This window comes from Neoarius graeffei, chromosome 1, assembly GCF_027579695.1.
Source record: "Neoarius graeffei isolate fNeoGra1 chromosome 1, fNeoGra1.pri, whole genome shotgun sequence".
Classification (NCBI taxonomy): Eukaryota; Metazoa; Chordata; class Actinopteri; order Siluriformes; family Ariidae; genus Neoarius; species Neoarius graeffei.
This window is the reverse complement of record NC_083569.1, coordinates 5,674,575-5,697,040: the sequence shown is the minus strand read 5'-3', so window position 1 is coordinate 5,697,040 and position 22,466 is coordinate 5,674,575. Positions and strand designations below refer to the sequence as shown.

General features: G+C 42.7%; 1 protein-coding gene across 3 annotated transcripts in view; it reads left to right on the top strand.

The window, feature by feature from the left end:
* scp2a (sterol carrier protein 2a) overlaps nt 1-22,466 on the top strand; it is a 128,643-nt gene that overhangs the window by 3,585 nt on the left and 102,592 nt on the right. For all 3 annotated transcript variants that reach the window (XM_060928684.1, XM_060928670.1, XM_060928678.1), the window contains exons 5-11: nt 2,781-2,845; nt 7,791-7,917; nt 7,999-8,062; nt 11,947-12,033; nt 12,132-12,282; nt 14,771-14,918; nt 15,176-15,283. In XM_060928684.1, coding sequence (XP_060784667.1) covers nt 2,781-2,845; nt 7,791-7,917; nt 7,999-8,062; nt 11,947-12,033; nt 12,132-12,282; nt 14,771-14,918; nt 15,176-15,283 — 750 coding nt within the window. The remainder of the gene's footprint in view (nt 1-2,780; nt 2,846-7,790; nt 7,918-7,998; nt 8,063-11,946; nt 12,034-12,131; nt 12,283-14,770; nt 14,919-15,175; nt 15,284-22,466) is intronic.

Below are 22,466 nucleotides of genomic sequence, written 5' to 3'. Positions count from 1 at the left end.
ATCTTTGGCGATGTTTTATAACATAAAAAGTAATTCCCGATGATCCATATATGAATTCACGAAGGCGCCTATTTTACAAGTTATGATAAAAAACGCGGCTATTTGGGCAAATTTGACGGGGCTGCAGCATCCAGGAGACGAAAGAGGAGGAGGAGCTATATGACGTCAGCGAAAGAACCTTCCTCCTCACTTACCAGTTTGTTGTTGATGCGACAGGTGTTCAGTTTATCATTATTAGTATTTTTATTAGACATTATAGTTATTATGCCTTCGCGTTGTGTTGCCGGCTTTTGCTCCAAAACCCACAAGGATGGGGTAAGTTTATTCAAGTTTCCCAGAGATCCCGAGCTGCATGCGAAGTGGGTGAAGCAAGTCAGGCGCACTCGTGACAAGTGGGAGCCCTCACCAACATCCGTCCTGTGCTCTGAACACTTCGATTTGGATTGTTTTGACACCCTTCCCAGCTTAAAAGAATCTCTTGGGTGTGCAGTTCATCACAAACGTGTGCTGCTACCATCAGCAGTGCCTACAGTATCCCAGAGGGGGTCTACTAGTAGCTATACCAGATCCAGCAGTCGCCTGGGACAAGCCGACTCCTCCAAAGACAGTCCAACTGTCAGAACATGTGTTGAGAAAAGACATAAGATAAAGGTACGTAGAGCTATAGAGTGCTCCGACATGATGCTAAAAATAGTAACCATGCGGCCATCTTGGAAGTGACTCGCTCCAGAGCGCTCATAGAGTACACATTCATGGTAATCATAAATGTAATCATAAAGTCGGCGTGATATCAGTCATGTATTTGCTTGTGAAAGCTTGTTTCTCAAAGCAAACACTGAGGGAAAGCTAACTTAGCCAGACAAGTAGGCTACAGATTGTCATTTGCTTACGCTGACGTAGGTTATCAAATATTTTGCTTCATTCAAGGATAAAACTAAGAAGCCATAAACTAGACGTGCCTGCCAATATTATCCTAAATGTATCACGGATCAGGCATAGTCGTAAGCTTATTATGTTAGCCGTTTGCATGCTCCATTAGGAACTATGTATTCAGTGTAGCATACGGCTTACATGATATAAGCAGTGTTTACGCATGCAAGACGACAATACACAATATTAAAATATTGATTCCGTAACATTTTGAACAAATACGGGTTGACCTACCAATCCTTGTTATCCAACCTTGTGGTGTTCATCAATGCTGGGCTGTCCGCTGTCCATCTCGGGGTCGGGGTCGCTCTCAGATTGCACAGTAACAGGTTCAAACCTGTACGGTTGGATGCACCCGTGTTCGTCATCACTTGATTCTTCCGATCTATCCCACTCACAACACAGTTCTAGACTCCCAGAAGAGGAAGAGCTAGCACTAGAGAGTTCACCGGCGTTTTCATGCGCCATTTCCATTGAGTAGAACCAGAGTAGAACAGCCAGTGAACCGCAGCGTGTTCTTCCGCTGACGTCACAACATGGCCGCGAGCCACGGACCCAGTTTTCTTGCGCTGTGCAATTAAAAGTTGGATATTCGCGTAACAGCTTCTTTTTGCATAGCACAGGACGGATGTTGGTGAGGGCTCCCACTTGTCACGAAATTGCATAGTCATGTTCGTGTCATCAGCACTTGAAAAGTTAGGCCCAATCCCAATTCTAATTTCTACCCCTACCCCTCCCCCTTCCCCTTGGCCCTTCCCCTTGAAACTGAGCTACAAGGGATAGGGCTTGAAATTCAACCATTACGTATTGGGATAGCCCTTCAACGATCGCATACGTCATCGCGTACCTCCGTCAGCGTTTACGTTAGCAAAACGCGACCAAATGCGTCATTGGCTGCGACCAGCCGCTACAGTCAGAGCCAGAACCAGAAATCTCTGCTGGCAGGGTGTGATTTGTTAACTAACACCACTGAATGGGATATCTTTGGCGCTTCGTGCACCACATCCGACAGAATGAGGTGTCAGAACACTCATGTAAACAAGAAAAGCGAGAATAACAGAACAAAACGTACGCAGTCAAGCAACCGAAAACACTACTCACTCCCAAAGCTTTTTAGCAGCAGCTTGGATTTCAGAAATCGCTGCTCATTCTCAGCTCGAAAGCGAATCAAGCGGCGTGTTTCCTCTGGATAACAACTTAAAACACGTAAATAATGGAGAAAATACATTTATGACAATCTTTCGCCGCGGGAACCGCCATCTTTCTGAAATCCGCATGAAATCTCGCTGAAATCCGCATGGCATTGTGGGAAATCACTCAAACCCCTTCGTTCGGAGTCAGCTCCAGGAAAATCTCCGTTTGGAGGGGTACAGAAGCCCTACCCCTTCCCCTACCCCTCCGCGTTAACTGGGATTGGGATACCCCTACCCCTTCACGTGAACGCGCAAAATGGAGGGGAAGGGCCAAGGGGTTGGTCCAAGGGGTGAAATGGGATTCGGCCTTAATGTCGAGCCCTGACCAAGAAGAGTTGCTCACCAGGTGGCGCCACCTACCACAGATGAGGCTGCACAGGGGTCACGGGCAATTTCACAAAAATTGCTACTCCTCCCACTGGATGGATGGATGGATGGATGGAGTGATCGGATTTCAAACTCGCGTTTTTCTCATTCTGATGTTTGAAGATTGAGCAGAAGCTCTTGATTTGTATCTGCATGATTGTGCTGCTGATTAGAGAACCGCATCAAACAGAACAGCAGGTGGATGTATGGGTGTTCCTAATAAAGCAGTTGGCGAGTGTATAATCCAGAATATTCTTGATTTTGTTGTGTAAAGCCTGCGTTTCGTTACAGGTCTGGCTGATTGTGTGCTCGCTTTGGGGTTTGAGAAGATGGAAAGAGGCTCCTTGTCATCAAAGGTGAAGGAACAAGACGCTGTAGCTTCATATTCATTAACAGATGGTTAAAGTGAACGTAATGCCCCGAAACCACACTTTTTTTTTTTTCTTTGTGCGAAGCAACAATCACCCATAGCTGATCCGAAAGGCCTAACGGGAAATCACTAAGATGAGCCGATTTTCACGGAATCTGCCGAGACTGAACCTGAAGGCGTGCGTGACGTCACACGTGTAACAATCCGGGTATCGATTTTCGTTCTTGTGCGCAGCAGTCTCGATATGGAATCATGTTTTAGAGAGAATTCCGAGCGTGATTGGGATTATGTCGGATCAAGGATATTCCGGAGTGGATGGTTATCTTTTCAAGCCTCTAAGACGAGAAACAGATGCCAGTCCACGGAGAGAGAGATGTGCAGAATGCAGTGGTTACCTTTCATCATGTTTTCCTGAACAAAACAAAAACAAATCGAGTCTTGCAATATTGCAATCTGAGAGCATTTAACACGTCTCAGTTAATAATTGATGATGATGATGATGATGATGATTGCGCGCACGTGCACATTTTTCTTCCTGTTAAAGTGCGTCAGATATGATAAGATCGGATGTCGCGGGCGTCTAAATGTTGCTCATAATCCTGCATCTGGTGCAGTGTGTGTGAGATAATGGGAATCGACGAACCCTCCAAATGCCATTTATGAAATCAATGGGTTTCTTTTTTGGCTCCAGTAATTCCCATGTGGTCGTTGTGGTGGTGGTGAATCAGATTTATTATTAGTAGGCGACACGAAATCTGCCCGCTTCGTTTGCACAAACCTCACCCGCTGTCGCTTTAGATTGGTTTCGTTTCTGGGAAAATTCGCAAACCAGATGTCCTGTTTGTATATGGATTTGAACATCCGAACACAACGCGGCGCTTTTTTGCACATCGTTATTTTTGTAAGATTCCAACAATTTCAGCGAGTAAACAAGCACGGAGTCCGATGAACCAAAATGATCAGACGTGGACAGTAACGAAGCATATTTACTTGAGTACGGTACTTAAAGTGCATATCCTGGACCAATTTCGTGTTTTTTTTTAACAACCCCGATTCCAAAAAAGTTGGGACAAAGTACAAATTGTAAATAAAAACAGAATGCAATAATTTACAAATCTCAAACAATAGAACATAGACAACATATCAAATGTCGGAAGTGAGACATTTTGAAATTTCATGCCAAATATTGGCTCATTTGAAATTTCATGACAGCAACACATCTCAAAAAAGTTGGGACAGGGGCAATAAGAGGCTGGAAAAGTTAAAGGGACAAAAAAGGAACAGCTGGAGGACCAAATTGCAACTCATTAGGTCAATTGGCAATAGGTCATTAACATGACTGGGTATAAAAAGAGCATCTCGGAGTGGCAGCGGCTCTCAGAAGTAAAGATGGGAAGAGGATCACCAATCCCCCTAATTCTGCGCCGACAAATAGTGGAGCAATATCAGAAAGGAGTTCGACAGTGTAAAATTGCAAAGAGTTTGAACATATCATCATCTACAGTGCATAATATCATCAAAAGATTCAGAGAATCTGGAAGAATCTCTGTGCGTAAGGGTCAAGGCCGGAAAACCATACCGGGTGCCCGTGATCTTCGGGCCCTTAGACGGCACTGCATCACATACAGGCATGCTTCTGTATTGGAAATCACAAAATGGGCTCAGGAATATTTCCAGAGAACATTATCTGTGAACACAATTCACCGTGCCATCCGCCGTTGCCAGCTAAAACTCTGTAGTTCAAAGAAGAAGCCGTATCTAAACATGATCCAGAAGTGCAGACGTCTTCTCTGGGCCAAGGCTCATTTAAAATGGACTGTGGCAAAGTGGAAAACTGTTCTGTGGTCAGGCGAATCAAAATTTGAAGTTCTTTATGGAAATCAGGGACGCCGTGTCATTCGGACTAAAGAGGAGAAGGATGACCCAAGTTGTTATCGGCGCTCAGTTCAGAAGCCTACATCTCTGATGGTATGGGGTTGTATTAGTGCGTGTGGCATGGGCAGCTTACACACCTGGAAAGACACCATCAATGCTGAAAGGTATATCCAGGTTCTAGAGCAACATATGCTCCCATCCAGACGACGTCTCTTTCAGGGAAGACCTTGCATTTTCCAACATGACAATGCCAAACCACATACTGCATCAATTACAGCATCATGGCTGCGTAGAAGAAGGGTCCGGGTACTGAACTGGCCAGCCTGCAGTCCAGATCTTTCACCCATAGAAAACATTTGGCGCACCATACAACGGAAGATACGTACGACAAAAAAGACCTAAGACAGTTGAGCAACTAGAATCCTACATTAGACAAGAATGGGTTAACATTCCTATCCCTAAACTTGAGCAACTTGTCTCCTCAGTCCCCAGACGTTTACAGACTGTTGTAAAGAGAAAAGGGGATGTCTCACAGTGGGAAACATGGCCTTGTCCCAACTTTTTTGAGATGTGTTGTTGTCATGAAATTTAAAATCACCTAATTTTTCTCTTTAAATGATACATTTTCTCAGTTTAGACATTTGATATGTCATCTATGTTCTATTCTGAATAAAATATGGAATTTTGAAACTTCCACATCATTGCATTCCGTTTTTATTGACAATTTGTACTTTGTCCCAACTTTTTTGGAATCGGGGTTGTATATGAAAGTATGTCCCTTTACACACTCATCCAGAAGGGTAATTTTGCGCAAGGCCATCTGTCTACAGCAGAAAAAAATAAAATCACAAAACGCGTCTGGAAAAATCCCAAGCGAGTCTGGAGCCAGATTCGTGACGTCACCTGCGGAACCGCAGCCGCTGCATGTGAGGGGATTCACTCGGTCGCAGCAAGGCTGCAGACACAGCACCCTGCGGCATTTATGATCATTTTTGGGGACTTTAAACACGCTACTTTGGTTGCTTTTTACCAGGCTATCGACTGTATCTTTTTAATTTCCCTGAGGGAACCCTCCCAAAGGGATCAATAAAGTTCAATCTAATCTAATCTAAGTAAGTGTATTATCGCCCAGCACTTTCGTGTTGTTTACTTTTGCGTACGTCAATAAATAACATTATCCGTGTACCACACAAACACAGGAACACCTAATTTAGAGTACAGTCTCTCTTATTTCTTACCCTGGCAACAGTCGACTTGTGAATCGCTGATTTTCTCGGTCTTTTTCTCGGCTCTGCTTTGGTCCTCGGCTTTTTCCGGGTGCCTCGCACGAAGCGCTCCTACTTCTCTTTCATTGTCCGGTCTTTTGGAAAACGATGAGTACTAATCCCATCATGATTGGTGTTGCTACACCCTCCTACGATACGTCTGTTAACCATTTTAATAATTACGCGATAACGTTGAAGACATTTGCAGAAAACCACCAGGTCGTTTTCTCATAAACAAACCAGCGCTGACGTAGGATTCAGAAGGAGGCGTCCCGCACGCGACGTCACGAAAATCAATGTTTGCCTGGAAATCCAAATGCCAAGTTTTTTCAGAGGCGGACCAATTCGCCTCAAATGGCTTGATTTCAACTGAATTTTTCTGGTATTGCGCAAGGTAAAAAAATTGCACAAAATGTGACAGATATTTGACCAAAGTTTAATATGAAATCGCAGAATTACATTGCTCTTGCTCCTGAATTTGCCCGTGATGTGCACTTTAAATACACTTTTTTGAGTATCTGTACTTTTACTTGAATTAATTTTTTGGAAACCGACGACTTTTGAAAGGCAAATATTGTACTTTTCACTCCACTACATTTCTATCAAGGTCCTCGTTACTATGAAGCGGCTTTGAAAGCGGATGTCTTTTCTTTTCTAAAACGTGATCGGTTTTATCGCAGCTGGCGCTGAGACAGCTGATCACTAATCACTAGGCTCACGTCACGTCTATAGACTGTATAAAATCAAGTTCAATGATTTCTCAGCAGCGTTATTTGAACACGATCAGTTGACGGAAGGAGGCGGTTTTTCTAAGGAATGCACGCACTCGTGGCCCATGAACCCACGTTTCGGTTTTCGGAAAAGATTAAAGATTCGTTTCGAAAACAAACCACGTCACGGCCTGCGAAAACTCGCCGTCCGACCTGCGGAAGCATATTGAGGTATGAAAACGTTTTATTCCAAGAGAAAGCTTGCAACGAAGCTGTCTGTGCTTTTAGAGCTAGCGATAACGTAGCTATGCAGTCTGGTTCGTCACGTGACTTTCTATGGATTTGCCCGCCAAGTTGACACACGCAGCTAGTTAGCTCGGACACTGTTAGTTAGCATGTAAAAACCGAGTTACGCTAACATGAATAAGATTAGCTTAGCATAATCTTGCTAAAAAAAAAAAAAACAATGTAGAAATCTTTCTTTGATTTCGAGTTTGAAAAGAGTTTGCTAGCATGTCAGGTGGAGCTTCACTGACTAGCTAGCTTAACGTTAAACCAGCATGACGGCACAGCACGCGTTCATTTTGCGAATTCACGTTTCTGTCTTTGGTAACGGCGTTAGGTTTTGTAAATTTGTGGCAGTAATACAACGACGCGTTGACAAAGTGTACTTTTTTTTTTTTTTTTAAGCAAGTACTTTTTAACTTGAGTAAAAATTTGACTGGACAATTTTCACTTGTATCGGAGTAACATTTGATCAGTACTTTGACTTGTCATAAACTTTGTCCACCTCTGGAAACCACCCAGATGCGAGATTAACCCTGAGGCAAGGCTGCCTTTTTCCGGGATCTGGAAATCCGCGATTTATCGATTAGTTTTGGGCTTGATGATGATAAAATAACACTATTATTCCCCGCTTTTATTAATTCATTTTAGTCCTTACTAATGATATTCATTTAGAATTGTTCTTTTTGAAAACAGCGTCATTTATAAAAGTAGTGCGCCACCTGCTTTTGCATTCTTCCTTTGTGACAAATGAATAAAAGTGATCTATGAATTTTTTTTTTTTTTTAATAAACAGTACATGGACCGAACCAACCCTATCGATAAACACATGGAGGTGATGATCAACCGATACGGCATGGCAGCAGCTCCGGCTGCACCTCAGATGTTCGGCAACGCTGGGAGAGAACACATGGAGAAATACGGTGAGGCGTGAAGGCAGGAGTCCTTTGCAAACAGACACAAATTTCCACAACAGCTTGTGACATGGTGCATATTGTCTGTAGGAACCAAGCCAGAACACTTTGCCAAAATTGCTTGGAAGAATCACAAGCACTCGACCAACAACCCGTAAGTTTATTTAAAAAAAAAAAAAATCCCTGCTCATGCATTAAAGTCCAGGCATCGGTTATAGACGGCGTTTACTTTGGGGAGTTATTTTGCCAATATGTGGCATTTCTTTAATTTATGCCATGATAATTGCCTTTATACAGTGGTGCTTGAAAGTTTGTGAAGCCTTTACAGGCATGTGAAATTTCCGCGAAAACCCGCGCTTTTGAAAGTTAATTTTCGCGTAAAAATGTCACATCCGCGTATTTCAATCTCGTTTAAAAAAAAAAAAAAAATTATCGCGAAATTCCGTTTGGTATTCCACGGATTTTAACTGGGCCCGGAAGCGACGAGATTTCCCGCCATTCTAATGCCGCTTTTCCACTACCAACGCGGCTGAGTCGGGCTGAGCCGTGCCGTGCTGAGTCGGGCTGAGCGGGGCTGTTGGAGTTGCATTTCGACTACAACCGCGCTGAACCGTGCTGGCTGGAAGTGGGTGGACACATTGGGTGGAGTTAGCGAAAGTGGGTGGACGTCAGGTGATGTCGTTAAGCGGCGCAAACAGTGACATCAGTGAGCTTTTAAGCGGTAGTCTCACGACCCGGATAGTAAACAATAAACATGGAGGACATGGAGTCGTTAGTGTTGCTGGTCTTGGTGCTGTGGCTTGTTGTCACCGACAACGCGGACAGATACTGGCAAGAGCGTATAGATGAGGCGAGGCGCATAAGGCTTCAGAAATTCTCGTAATTCGTAATTCTTCTCCTTCCGGGTTTGCGGTGTTTACAGATCCCAGCGTGCTTGCGGGGCGTGTGTGGGCATGTGAGGACACGCCTCCTCACCAATCAGTGCACAGGGGAGTGTCTGCTCACGCCCCCAACCTCACTCGGCACGGCTTGGCTCGCTTCAGCCCCACTCCAAAACGGTGCGAGTTTTAGGGGCTAAGCAGGGCTGAAACGAGCTGAGTCGTGCTGGTTTTTGGTAGTCGAAACGCGAGCCGTGTCGGGCTGAAGCGAGCTGAAGTGAGCTGAAAAAGGGTAGTGGAAAAGGGCCATAAGCTCCGTACAGCGACGCTGTAGTGACTAAGACAAGCATTATCGAAGCACGCGGTGCGAGGAGTTTGCCATCATCAACATGAAAACATGGCGAAAGTCGAGTGGAAGTCCGATGTCACGAAAATTGATAAGGGGGTGAAAAATCCATGGCGATGGGCCTGGTTAGAGAAAATAATCGATAAAACACAACTTAGTACTGTGATTGAGAAAGTAAACAAGCCAGGATTTGCCCTTTGCAAGATTTGTCGGAAGGAAATTAACTATGGGAAGCGTGGGTCAGTCGCTCTCGATGATCATGTGTCCGGAGCCAAACACAAACAACTTGTCCACATCCAGAAAACCAACTATGCTTTACCAGGTACGTATTTAATATTATCGTGATTATTTAGAAACTTAAATATATTTTGTTGCAATTCTTACTCGTATTTTTCGTATTATGTGTCATGAAATCCGAAAGCAATTTTTTTCTCTTAGGTTATAAAATTAATATCAGTAATTAAAAATTTAAACGTATGAGTCTGTAACGATTTATAATTTGAGAATTACCTAGATTTTAGGAATATATGCAACCTACTAATTTAATTGCAGTGACACATTGAACCTTGATCTTGTAAGTATTTTTACGTGTGTGGATCTGAATTCCTAATCCATTTATCACATGCCACTGGCCTATTTCTAACTCGCCTAATTTTATAATAATGAGGGATATTTGTATTGGAAATGTGTGAACTTGATGATTATGACAGTGCTTTATCAATTTTTCATTGATGGTTGTTTAAGAAATCTGAATTGAATTCAAGCTAAATGATTCAATCATTTTACAGTCAATAAATGTTTTAATGGTTATTGAGACTTGTTGTATTTTCACTGAAATTGGCATATTTTATTCTGTCATTTAGATTGCTCTTTAAATTGTCTTGATAAGGCCTCAAGTATGCTTTAAATGGCACCATTTAAGCTTCATTTTGCAAAAATTTTCCCAGGGGAGGCCCCCCGGACCCCCCCATGGGAGGGCACACCCTCCCATACCCTCCCCACGACAACTTGCGTTGTTGGGATGACCCCTTCGGGGTCATCATCTGACACTAAAAAATGTTCCTCTTTTTTTTTTGGAACCTTGCTCACATGCCTGCTTTAGAATTTTCTATATTTTGGCATAAATATGGCCCAAAACATCATCAGATTTTCACACAAGTCCTAAAAGTAGATAAAGAGAACCCATTTAAACAAATGAGACCTTAATATTATACTTGGTCATTTATTTATTGAGGAAAATGATCCAATGTTACATATCTGTGAGTGGCAAACGTATGTGAACCTCTAGGATTAGCAGTTAATTTGAAGGTGAAATTAGAGTCAGGTGTTTGCAATCAATGGGACGACAATCAGGTGTGAGTGGGCACTCTGTTTTATTTAAAGAACAGGGATCTATCAAAGTCTGATCTTCACAACACATGTTTGTGGAAGTGTATCATGGCACGAACAAAGGAGATTTCTGAGGACCTCAGAAAAAGCGTTGTTGATGCTCATCAGGCTGGAAAAGGTTACAAAACCATCTCTCAAGAGTTTGGACTCCACCAATCCACAGTCAGACAGATTGTGTACAAATGGAGGAAATTCAAGACCGTTGTTACCCTCCCCAGGAGTGGTCGACCAACAAAGATCACTCCAAGAGCAAGGCGTGTAATAGTCGGCGAGGTCACAAAGGACCCCAGGGTAACTTCTAAGCAACTGAAGGCCTCTCTCACATTGGCTAATGTTAATGTTCATGAGTCCACCATCAGGAGAACACTGAACAACAATGGTGTGCATGGCAGGGTTGCAAGGAGAAAGCCACTGCTCTCCAAAAAGAACATTGCTGCTCATCTGCAGTTTGCTAAAGATCACGTGGACAAGCCAGAAGGCTATTGGAAAAATGTTTTGTGGATGGATGAGACCAAAATAGAACTTTTTGGTTTAAATGAGAATTATGTTTGGAGAAAGGAAAACACTGCATTCCAGCATAAGAACCTCATCCCATCTGTGAAACATGGTGGTGGTAGTATCATGGTTTGGGCCTGTTTTACTGCATCTGGGCCAGGACGGCTTGCCATCATTGATGGAACAATGAATTCTGAATTATACCAGCGAGTTCTAAAGGAAAATGTCAGGACATCTGTCCATGAACTGAATCTCAAGAGAAGGTGGGTCATGCAGCAAGACAACGACCCTAAGCACACAAGTCGTTCTACCAAAGAATGGTTAAAGAAGAATAAAGTTAATGTTTTGGAATGGCCAAGTCAAAGTCCTGACCTTAATCCAATCAAAATGTTGTGGAAGGACCTGAAGCGAGCAGTTCATGTGAGGAAACCCACCAACATCCCAGAGTTGAAGCTGTTCTGTACGGAGGAACGGGCTAAAATTCCTCCAAGCCGGTGTGCAGGACTGATCAACATTTATTGCTGCACAAGGGGGTCACACCAGATACTGACAGCAAAGGTTCACATACTTTTGCCACTCACAGTTATGTAATATTGGATCATTTTCCTCAATAAATAAATTTACCAAGTATAATATTTTAATCTCATTTGTTTAACTGGGTTCTCTTTATCTACTTTTAGGACTTGTGTGAAAATCTGATGTTGTTTTAGGTCATATTTATGCAGAAATATAGAAAATTCGAAAGGGTTCACAAACTTTAAAGCACCACTGTAGGTTTGTCTTGGTTCTAGGACGCGCTCAAATAATTGACTCAATTATTCATTCACTGCACGTTAACCTAATAGCAGAGTGATGATCTTGGCAGTGCTGCAAGAGAACAGAAGTCTAACAGCACCATGTCTCGCTCTCGCTCTCCACACGTCCTCGCAGATATTCTCAGTTCCAGGACGAGTACAGTCTGGAGCAGGTGATGAAATCCCGCAAGGTTTTTGGGTTCCTCACACTTCTTCAGTGCTGGTAAGTAGCTCACGGAAAGCTCATACAGCTTAGGGCTTAATCCGTTTTGTGTAAGAACACCTGTGTGTGTGTGTGTGTGTGTGTGTGTGTGTGAGAAGTCCTACGTCTGATGGAGCCGGAGCAGCAGTGCTAGCCAGCGAGGGTTTTGTAAGGAGGCACGGATTGGAGCCCAAAGCTGTGGAGATCATCGCTCAGGAGATGGTCACTGATCTCTCAACAACATTCGAGGAGAACAGCTGCATGAACGTGGTGGGTGGAGGACGAAGGAGCTGCGTTTCGGATCCGTGCACATTTGCGCTCGCTAAGTCTAAGAAAATGGGACAAACACTCACGGTGATGATGCACGGGGCAACTAATTAGAGCAACAACCAATCAGATAAGAGCAAATCTGTCGCCAGCGAGACGCGCCTCAAAGATGGACACCGAAACGTTTGCGGCATTTAATTCTCGTCTCAGCAAAAAAGAAAAAAGGGACACGGACCAGGAGATGGCTGCTGACGAGGAAAAGGGCGTGGCAGAGCTCCTGAAAGGCTTTCTTTTTTACATCCCGAAGTTTGTACTGTTCCACAAGTAGTCGTGCTCCGGATGTGAATTAGATCAGACGATAAGTTAGACAATCTCTATTACAACTCGCCATAAAAAAAAAAAAAAAATCATGACCTGCCTGTCACTTTTAGCTTGATGCAAGAGAGCTCACGTTATCCCTACACAGCTAGCAATAACGTTCAGCTAATTACGTTAGCAAAAACCACCGCTAGTCAGCTAAACCCCATTCAGTCTCTATGGAGTGGTGGTTCGCACAAGTTGTCTGTCTGTCCACTGCCGCTGAGACGGCGCCATCGTTGTTGAAAATTCCAGAAGCTCTCAGGTGGTCACGTGATTCGCTGCTAGCACTCTGATTGATTGGATGAGCTTACAAAGTTGCCCAAAACGATCAAAATCGTTCAGATAGAAATGATGTTGCCCGGCAGCACTGCCCAAAAAGGTGCCCCGTGTATCGTCACCTTAAGGTTTTTCATCGTAAAGCAGCTCCGTACACAGTGTCGGATCCAGCTGCACGGACAATTGCACCTTATTTACATCTCATACACATACAGCACACCTTAGTTTCCGTTTCCTCTGCTCGTGATCGTTCACCGAATGATTTCCTTTTATGGTTTGTTAGCACAAGACTTTATAAATCAGGATGCAAATTAGATGTGTATAATGACCAGTTGGGGTGTGGTATATGCAGATGGAATATTTAAATAAGGGACTTGTTCAGGGCTTGACATTAACTTTTAAACACTTGCTGCCTATTTTGTGAGTACGACTTTTTTTTTACTTGTCATGGACAATCACAATTTTTTATCCAAAATAGTTTTTCTTGCCTTAGTCGATTTTATTTCCATTTCACACGCATGCAGCTGTTGTCAAGTTCAGTGTGCTTGTGTAGAACTATCTCCGACTCGATAATATAGAAATCTATAACAAAGTTTGTATGAAGAAAACAATAGGGTGCCAAGACTTTTGAACAATACTGGGTTATATAATCTTTTTCACCTGTAGGTTTAAAAAAAAAAAAAAAAAAAAGTGCTGCGTCATGACAGACAGGATCATGTTTGAGTTTAAAATTGTTTAGTATGTAGGTTGTGGGTGTTTTATACAGACCTGGCAACCTGTAACTGAATCAGTGCAGCCGGTCTGTCATGATGCAACGCAGGTTTTTTTTTTTTTTTTAAACCTAGAGGTGGATGATATAACAAACAAACAAAAAAAAACCCCTGATATATAAATATTCTGCACAGGACTGTGTTCCTCTGATAACAGAACCAAAGCTCCAGCTCTCTCTGCTCTTAATCTGTTCCGTTCTTTCAGGATTTATCGCGCATGTCAGTCCTTGTTGAGTTTTTTTTTTATACCCGAGTTGTTTGAAACCAATCTGGGTTTTCTGTGTCGAATAAGGAAGCGGCTTCACCTGTAAGAAAATCGAACCCTTTCACGAAGGCGCTAACTCGAATGCGAGCAGAAAAAAAAAAAAACGAGATTCTTAAGCAAACTCTTCCGTCCTCACTTCCGACTTTGTTTTTGTCAAATACATTTTAAATACAGTCGTTTTCAGACTGAGCTCCTCTCGTCGTATTCTTTAACCACTCATTTCCTCGTTGTTCTTGAAGCATTTGCTTCTATTTGTTGACATTTTTCTTGATAGCGGGGAGACGGTGATGCCTTTTATCTATTTCTCTGTTTGAACGAGCAAAAACTGCGCAAAAATTAACCGTATCGAAGACAGATTAAGCTGCTTGTATGAAAGACGGTGTCTGTCTGACCCCAGCTGTAATTATCACGTGATGCGTGACGTCATGCGCAAGGGGTCTATAAACAGTACACGTACCACACTACACCAGCGGAGGGGATATAGTAGAATAACTCGCAAAGCAGTAAATGAAACCGAGACTAAGAAAACAGCCAAGACATATGTAATGGCGGATACGTAGTGATGGACGTTTTTAGGAACTGAAAGAAAAGATCAAAAAGCCTCATTTTTGTGGTGCTAGTTCGTAATATATGCTCATTCTAACTTACCTGGTTGGGCATGTCCGGGACTTGTCCCGGGCAATCGGGCAGTCCTTAATGTCGAGCCCTGTTGTAGGTGGCGCTTGCATCAATGCAGCTGACGCAGAACCGCGTTTGCAGTCGCGCATTTCAGACACACTAGAGTCGTTTATATGTCACTTATTTGCGCTGTTTTCTTCAGGTTGGCTACGACATGACGCGCCTCGCTGCTAAAAAGTGCTTCGGGTCGGCAGGCTTGACTCCGGCAGATGTTGAGGTCATCGAGCTGCATGACTGTTTCTCAGCAAACGAGCTCATCACATACGAAGCCCTCGGTCTTTGTCCTGAAGGTATTTCATCTCAATGCATTTAAATCTTGGTTATTTAAGTATTGACTGGTGTTCTATAGGTTGTTCTGTATAATATACATTATTAACAGCACATATCTAGCATGTTATTAATTTTTTTTTATGTAGCGAACTTTGCTATGCGTCAAAACCTAACAAATTTTATCCTAAGTGCTGTTGACGTTAATTGTGTCTTTAATTTTCGGAGAAAAAGTGTCAGATTTAAGATTAAGGATTTTGTATGTCGCTTTCTCGTCCAGGTAAAGCTGGAGAGCTGATCGACAGAGGAGACAACACGTACGGCGGAAAGTGGGTGGTTAACCCGAGCGGAGGGCTCATATCGAAGGGACACCCGCTTGGAGCTACAGGTTCGCTTTTCAGTACAGGAGGAGAAGGTTCTAGGGAGAACGAAGTGACCTAAGGTGTTATGGTGCAAGAAAAAAAAGTGCCTGTTTAATGGGCTCAAGCTGAAAACCTGCTGCACAGTAAAATACGCCTGGATGCACACAAGTTTGTACGCCCCTACTTTGCTCACTGACAGGTTTTTCTGTATTTCTGCATTGTAGACTCTATACAGTTATTATTATCTGTTATTACCTTAATAATACAGATTAAGGCCAATTTATGCTGACAACCCAGTCCTCGCAGATGGCGTCTGCGTAGCTGCCCCTCCTTCGCAGACACTCAAAAATTGTGACCACTGCAGAAGCCTCGCAGACAAGAGGGCTCTGATTGGTCCACTCTACATCCGCTGTACACGCACTTCCGCTTCCTGACTTTCCCGGTTTGGTTTGTTTTCACGACCGGCATTTTTAAAAACACAAGCGAAGATGGAGCAGCACGAAGAGCGGTTGATCGAGAAAGTACAGACATCTATACGACTCCAGTTCTAGTCATTATAAGTAACCGGAGGATAAACACTCCACTAACCACACCCACCAACTACTCCTAGCGATTTCGCGACTTCGCGCCCCCTTGCGTTGTGGCAACTGTCTGCGAAAAGCTATCTGCGAAAGCCTTGTCGCAAGAGCATGCAGAGGCCCTTAGTGCGCAAAGCGTCATCTTAACCAGCTTCATGAGGTCGTCACCCAGAATGCTTTTCAATGACCAGGCGTGCCTCGTCAAAAGGTAATTAGCGGACGAGTTTCTTGCCTCGTGAATGCGTTCGAGATCAAGCAGTAAATATTAAAAAATATGGTAAACAGTCCTATTCCAGCCACAACTGTCGTAATCCATATAGTATTATATCAAGAACCGCTCGAGTAAGTACAGAGAAACACTATTTTATTTAATTAAAGGGATCCTCTAGAGGATTTATTCTCAAATTTATTTTTAAGTAAAAGTAGTCGCAGATTTAAAAAAAAATCAAACTTTTATTTTCAAGGAAAATGAATTTTCTTTAAAACGTCAGACGGGCTTCCTGCAGTGATGACGTCAGGTAGCGGTCGCTTGGAGCAACTCGGCCGTTTACGTTCTCTGCTTGCGTCGTAGTTTTACAAGTATTTTACCAAATTTATCAGGGTTTTTTTAATCAGTACGTTTCATTGTCTAGCATATAAATGCCACAGTGATGCTAAAAAAGAAAGCACAAGCTGGAACTAGACTGCATTTCTGCAGAGAAAGTGTCAAGTGTGCTTGCTCAGCTCTAGCAAAGGGTCACCAACAGAAACTGGATCAGACATGAGACCTTGCGCTGCACAATCGTTCATACAGTGGGTACGGAAAGTATTCAGACCCCTTTAAATTTTTCACTCTTTGTTTCATTGCAGCCATTTGCTAAAATCAAAAAAGTTCATTTTATTTCTCATTAATGTACATTCGGCACCCCGTCTTGACAGAAAAATAAATATAGATAAATAATAATAAAAATATAGATTTACCTTTCTGTAACTTTTTGGATTTTGCCATTATTCTTTTTTTTTTTTTTTATTTTAAAGGCGTCGTGCGGTAATTTCAGCAATCAGGCTATATCATGTGTCAAAATGTCGGGTTTGGTGGGTTATTCAAGCCCCTCGGTTTCCCGCGATCTCAGTGTCACGATGCGCCCGCTACAAGCATTTAAAGTTGACGCGCACAGCCAAATTTAGGCAGCTAGCAGTTAACTAGGTCAACTTATGTGTGATGTCATACCAGTAACCTCCCTTGGGTGATGCCAGAGTTGTGTACATTGCGGATTTTGTGGATTTATTCAGTTTGTGGATAGTTTTGAACACTCAAAACACTATGAAATGATGTATTAATATTCTGTGATACAAAATGCCTAATCGGTGTATTGTGTTTGGCTGTAACAACGAACACTGAACACTATTTGTGACTGTTGTTATCAATGGATCTGATTTCAAGGTCACGGCTAGGTATTGATAGAAAAAAAATTTTTTTTAAAAACATGTTTTAAGTGTTTCTATGTATCAATCATTAATTGTACAAAATGATTTTCATACATTTATGTATTTGTCATATCTTTCTTTGTCACATGAAGTGTTGTCTTGATAACATATGTGGCACATAATTTTAGCAAATGGATGACAGAAGATTAATTGAAAGATTTATGCCACAAAGCTGCCTTTAACTAATAATTATCACTTATTACTGACGATTGTACGTTTACTAAACGATACAATACAAAGCTCAATACTCCCAGCCTATAACATACTGAATATCAAGTTAAAATCAACCGCAATAAAAGGAAAATGATGAAAACTGGAATATCAAGGGGTCTACTGTATCAGAAGGCCCACTGCATTTCACGAGATCGCAAGCTGTCAAGTTGCTAGAATTCAATCTTTCTAGCTACACTTTCACCCCCTACAGCTATCAGTATTACACACAATCATAGATTAATCACACAGCATTCTAATTCAAGTGAAAATGGTCTTTAAAAATACACACAAGCAGTGATTTAGTCAGAGAAACCAACCAAAACAAGTCTTCGTTTCTGTTGTCGTCAGAACTGTCCTCATTTTCTGAAGATGAGCGCTCAGGTTCAAATCTGTAAGGCTGGATACCACCAGGACATTCAGCTGTCAAAATCTCTACTTGTGGGCCATTTTCTTCTTCTGTATCGGTAAAATCAAAGCTAATTTCCTCAGCATCGCTCCTATTTTCTGGCGTGTCCGCCATTGCAACTGCACCGAGTGGTTACTGGTATGACGTCACGCAGCTGTTCCATTGACCGAGAGGGGGCGCTGCGAACGCGGGAAATTTCAAATGATGGGCATGACCAAATAAGGACCAATTACAACCGCGGGAAGCTTTTGAAAAATCGACGGTCAATTTATTTCGAATCTCGAAAGCATTCTGGTGCAGAATAATGCGACTTTTATCGCCACTGCGTGACGCCTTTAAATGCCTGTTTTGTTTTTTTTTTTTCTTGTAATATTGGTTCCAGTATTACAAGGAAAAATAAAAAACTTGTTCACGAGTGAGGGAAGGATGGAGCGTGAGATCGACAGGCGGATCGGTGCAGCCTCCGCAGTGATGCGGTCGCTTTATCGGTCCGTCGTGGTGAAGAAGGAGCTGAGCCAAAAGGCGAAGCTCTCAATTTACCGGTCGATCTACATTCCGACTCTCACCTATGGTCATGAGCTTTGGGTAATGACAGAAAGAACAAGATCGCGAATACAAGCGGCTGAAATGAGTTTCCTTCGCAGGGTGGCTGGGCGCTCCCTTAGAGATAGGGTGAGAAGCACAGTCACTCCATAGCGATTTCACGACTTCGCGCCCCCTTGCGTTGTGGCGGTGAATAACATCGCGCACGCCTATTACTCCCCGCTCAACGATAAATTACAACTGTCTGCGAAAAGCTATCTGCGAAAGCCTTGTCGCACGAGCATGCAGAGGCCCTTCGTGCGCAAAGCGTCATCTTAACCAGCTTCATGAGGTCGTCACCCAGAATGCTTTTCAATGACCAGGCGTGCCTCGTCAAAAGGTAATTAGCGGACGAGTTTCTTGCCTCGTGAATGCGTTCGAGATCAAGCAGTAAATATTAAAGAATATGGTAAACAGCCCTATTCCAGCCACAACTGTCATAATCCATATAGTATTATATCAAGAACCGCTCGAGTAAGTACAGAGAAACACTATTTTATTTAATTAAAGGGATCCTCTAGAGGATTTATTCTCAAATTTATTTTTAAGTAAAAGTAGTCGCAGATTTAAAAAAAAAAAAAAAAAAAAATCAAACTTTTTTTATTTTCAAGGAAAATTAATTTTCTTTAAAACGTCAGACGGGCTTCCTGCAGTGATGACGTCAGGTAGCGGTCGCTTAGAGCAACTCGGCTGTTTACGTTCTCTGCTTGCGTCGTAGTTTTACAAGTATTTTACCAAATTTATCAGGGTTTTTTTAATCAGTACGTTTCATTGTCTAGCATATAAATGCCACAGTGATGCTAAAAAAGAAAGCACAAGCTGGAACTAGACTGCATTTCTGCAGAGAAAGTGTCAAGTGCGCTTGCTCAGCTCTAGCAAAGGGTCACCAACAGAAACTGGATCAGACATGAGACCTTGCGCTGCACAATCGTTCATACAGTGGGTACGGAAAGTATTCAGACCCCTTTAAATTTTTCACTCTTTGTTTCATTGCAGCCATTTGCTAAAATCAAAAAAGTTCATTTTATTTCTCATTAATGTACATTTGGCACCCCGTCTTGACAGAAAAATAAATATAGATAAATAATAATAAAAATATAGATTTACCTTTCTGTAACTTTTTGGATTTTGCCATTATTCTCTCTTTTATTTTAAAGGCGTCGTGCGGTAATTTCAGCAATCAGGCTATATCATGTGTCAAAATGTCGGGTTTGGTGGGTTATTCAAGCCCCTCGGTTTCCCGCGATCTCAGTGTCACGATGCGCCCGCTACAAGCATTTAAAGTTGACGCGCACAGCCAAATTTAGGCAGCTAGCAGTTAACTAGGTCAACTTATGTGTGATGTCATACCAGTAACCTCCCTTGGGTGATGCCAGAGTTGTGTACATTGCGGATTTTGTGGATTTATTCAGTTTGTGGATAGTTTTGAACACTCAAAACACTATGAAATGATGTATTAATATTCTGTGATACAAAATGCCTAATCGGTGTATTGTGTTTGGCTGTAACAACGAACACTGAACACTATTTGTGACTGTTATCAATGGATCTGATTTCAAGGTCACGGCTAGGTATTGATAGAAAAAAAATTTTTTTTAAAACACGTGTTAAGTGTTTCTATGTATCAATCATTAATTGTACAAAATGATTTTCATACATTTATGTATTTGTCATATCTTTCTTTGCCACATGAAGTGTTGTCTTGATAACATATGTGGCACATAATTTTAGCAAATGGATGACAGAAGATTAATTGAAAGATTTATGCCACAAAGCTGCCTTTAACTAATAATTATCACTTATTACTGACGATTGTACGTTTACTAAACAATACAATCCAAAGCTCAATACTCCCAGCCTATAACATACTGAATATCAAGTTAAAATCAACCGCAATAAAAGGAAAATGATGAAAACTGGAATATCAAGGGGTCTACTGTATCAGAAGGCCCACTGCATTTCGCGAGATCGCAAGCTGTCAAGTTGCTAGAATTCAATCTTTCTAGCTACACTTTCACCCCCTACAGCTATCAGTATTACACACAATCATAGATTAATCACACAGCATTCTAATTCAAGTGAAAATGGTCTTTAAAAATACACACAAGTAGTGATTTAGTCAGAGAAACCAACCAAAACAAGTCTTCGTTTCTGTTGTCGTCAGAACTGTCCTCATTTTCTGAAGATGAGCGCTCAGGTTCAAATCTGTAAGGCTGGATACCACCAGGACATTCAGCTGTCAAAATCTCTACTTGTGGGCCATTTTCTTCTTCTGTATCGGTAAAATCAAAGCTAATTTCCTCAGCATCGCTCCTATTTTCTGGCGTGTCCGCCATTGCAACTGCACCGAGTGGTTACTGGTATGACGTCACGCAGCTGTTCCATTGACCGAGAGGGGGCGCTGCGAACGCGGGAAATTTCAAATGATGGGCATGACCAAATAAGGACCGATTACAACCGCGGGAAGCTTTTGAAAAATCGACGGTCAATTTATTTCGAATCTCGAAAGCATTCTGGTGCAGAATAATGCGACTTTTATCGCCACTGCGTGACGCCTTTAAATGCCTGGTTTTTTTTTTTTCTTGTAATATTGGTTCCAGTATTACAAGGAAAAATAAAAAACTTGTTCACGAGTGAGGGAAGGATGGAGCGTGAGATCGACAGGCGGATCGGTGCAGCCTCCGCAGTGATGCGGTCGCTTTATCGGTCCGTCGTGGTGAAGAAGGAGCTGAGCCAAAAGGCGAAGCTCTCAATTTACCGGTCGATCTACGTTCCGACTCTCACCTATGGTCATGAGCTTTGGGTAATGACCGAAAGAACAAGATCGCGGATACAAGCGGCTGAAATGAGTTTCCTTCGCAGGGTGGCTGGGCGCTCCCTTAAAGATAGGGTGAGAAGCACAGTCATTCGGGAGGAGCTCGGAGTAGAGCCGCTGCTCCTCCACATCGAGAGGAACCAGCTGAGGTGGCTCGGGCATCTTTTTCGGATGCCTCCTGGACGCCTCCCTGGGGAGGTGTTCCAGGCATGTCCCCCCGGGAGGAGGCCCCAGGGAAGACCCAGGACACGCTGGAGGGACTATGTTTCTCGGCTGGCCTGGGAACGCCTCGGTGTTCTTCCCGAGGAGCTGGCCGAGGTGTCTGGGGAAAGGGAAGTTTGGGCTTCCATGCTTAGACTGCTGCCTCCGCGACCCGGCCCCGGATAAGCGGAAGAAGACGAGACGAGACGTAATATTGGTTTACAACTTAAAGTTGCTGCCGGGTGTTTTTTTTTTTTTTTTATTAATTCTCAGTACAGTAGTTTTAATTCTGGAGAAAACCTGTAATAATAGGAGAGCATTTTAGAGGCCTAGTTGGAAAACGTATTTTGTCACGCATATCTGGCAACCCTGGTCATAGCAGATCCATCAGGAGCACATTCAACCCCGCCAAGTTCAACACATTAAACAGAATTTTTGTGACGACGTTTGGTTTTTTTTTCCAAACAGGATCGAGTGTACAATTGACCGCGATCCACTTAGTACTGAAATGGTACAGGACTCCTAATCGACAGTCGTTTAACAGCTTTGTTACTGACCTTGCGTGTCCTTTTTTCGGTCTGTGGTTGAACATTTTTCATTTCACAGCGCCTTTTAACGTAAACCGCTCATCATGTAGTATGTTGGTGTGCTCTGTGTTTCTGATAAAGATTCGTCCAAGTCTGTTTGTTTAGTCAGCGCGCGAGCTGCGTTCGGCGAATTCGTGTTTGTTAGAATTTACCCATCATGCTGTGTATACAGAGTATCGTACTATGGTCCGGCTCAGGTGATCTCTTCTGTTTAATGGCCTGTTTTTGTCCTCCGGGTGAATGAACCCTGTCGGTTTTGATTGCTCTGGTCTGTGTCGGGTCATGCTGCGTTTAACAATGCGGTGTGTGATTAGTCACGTCTGTCTCAGGTCGTTGAACCCTCACCGTGTACTGTGTTGG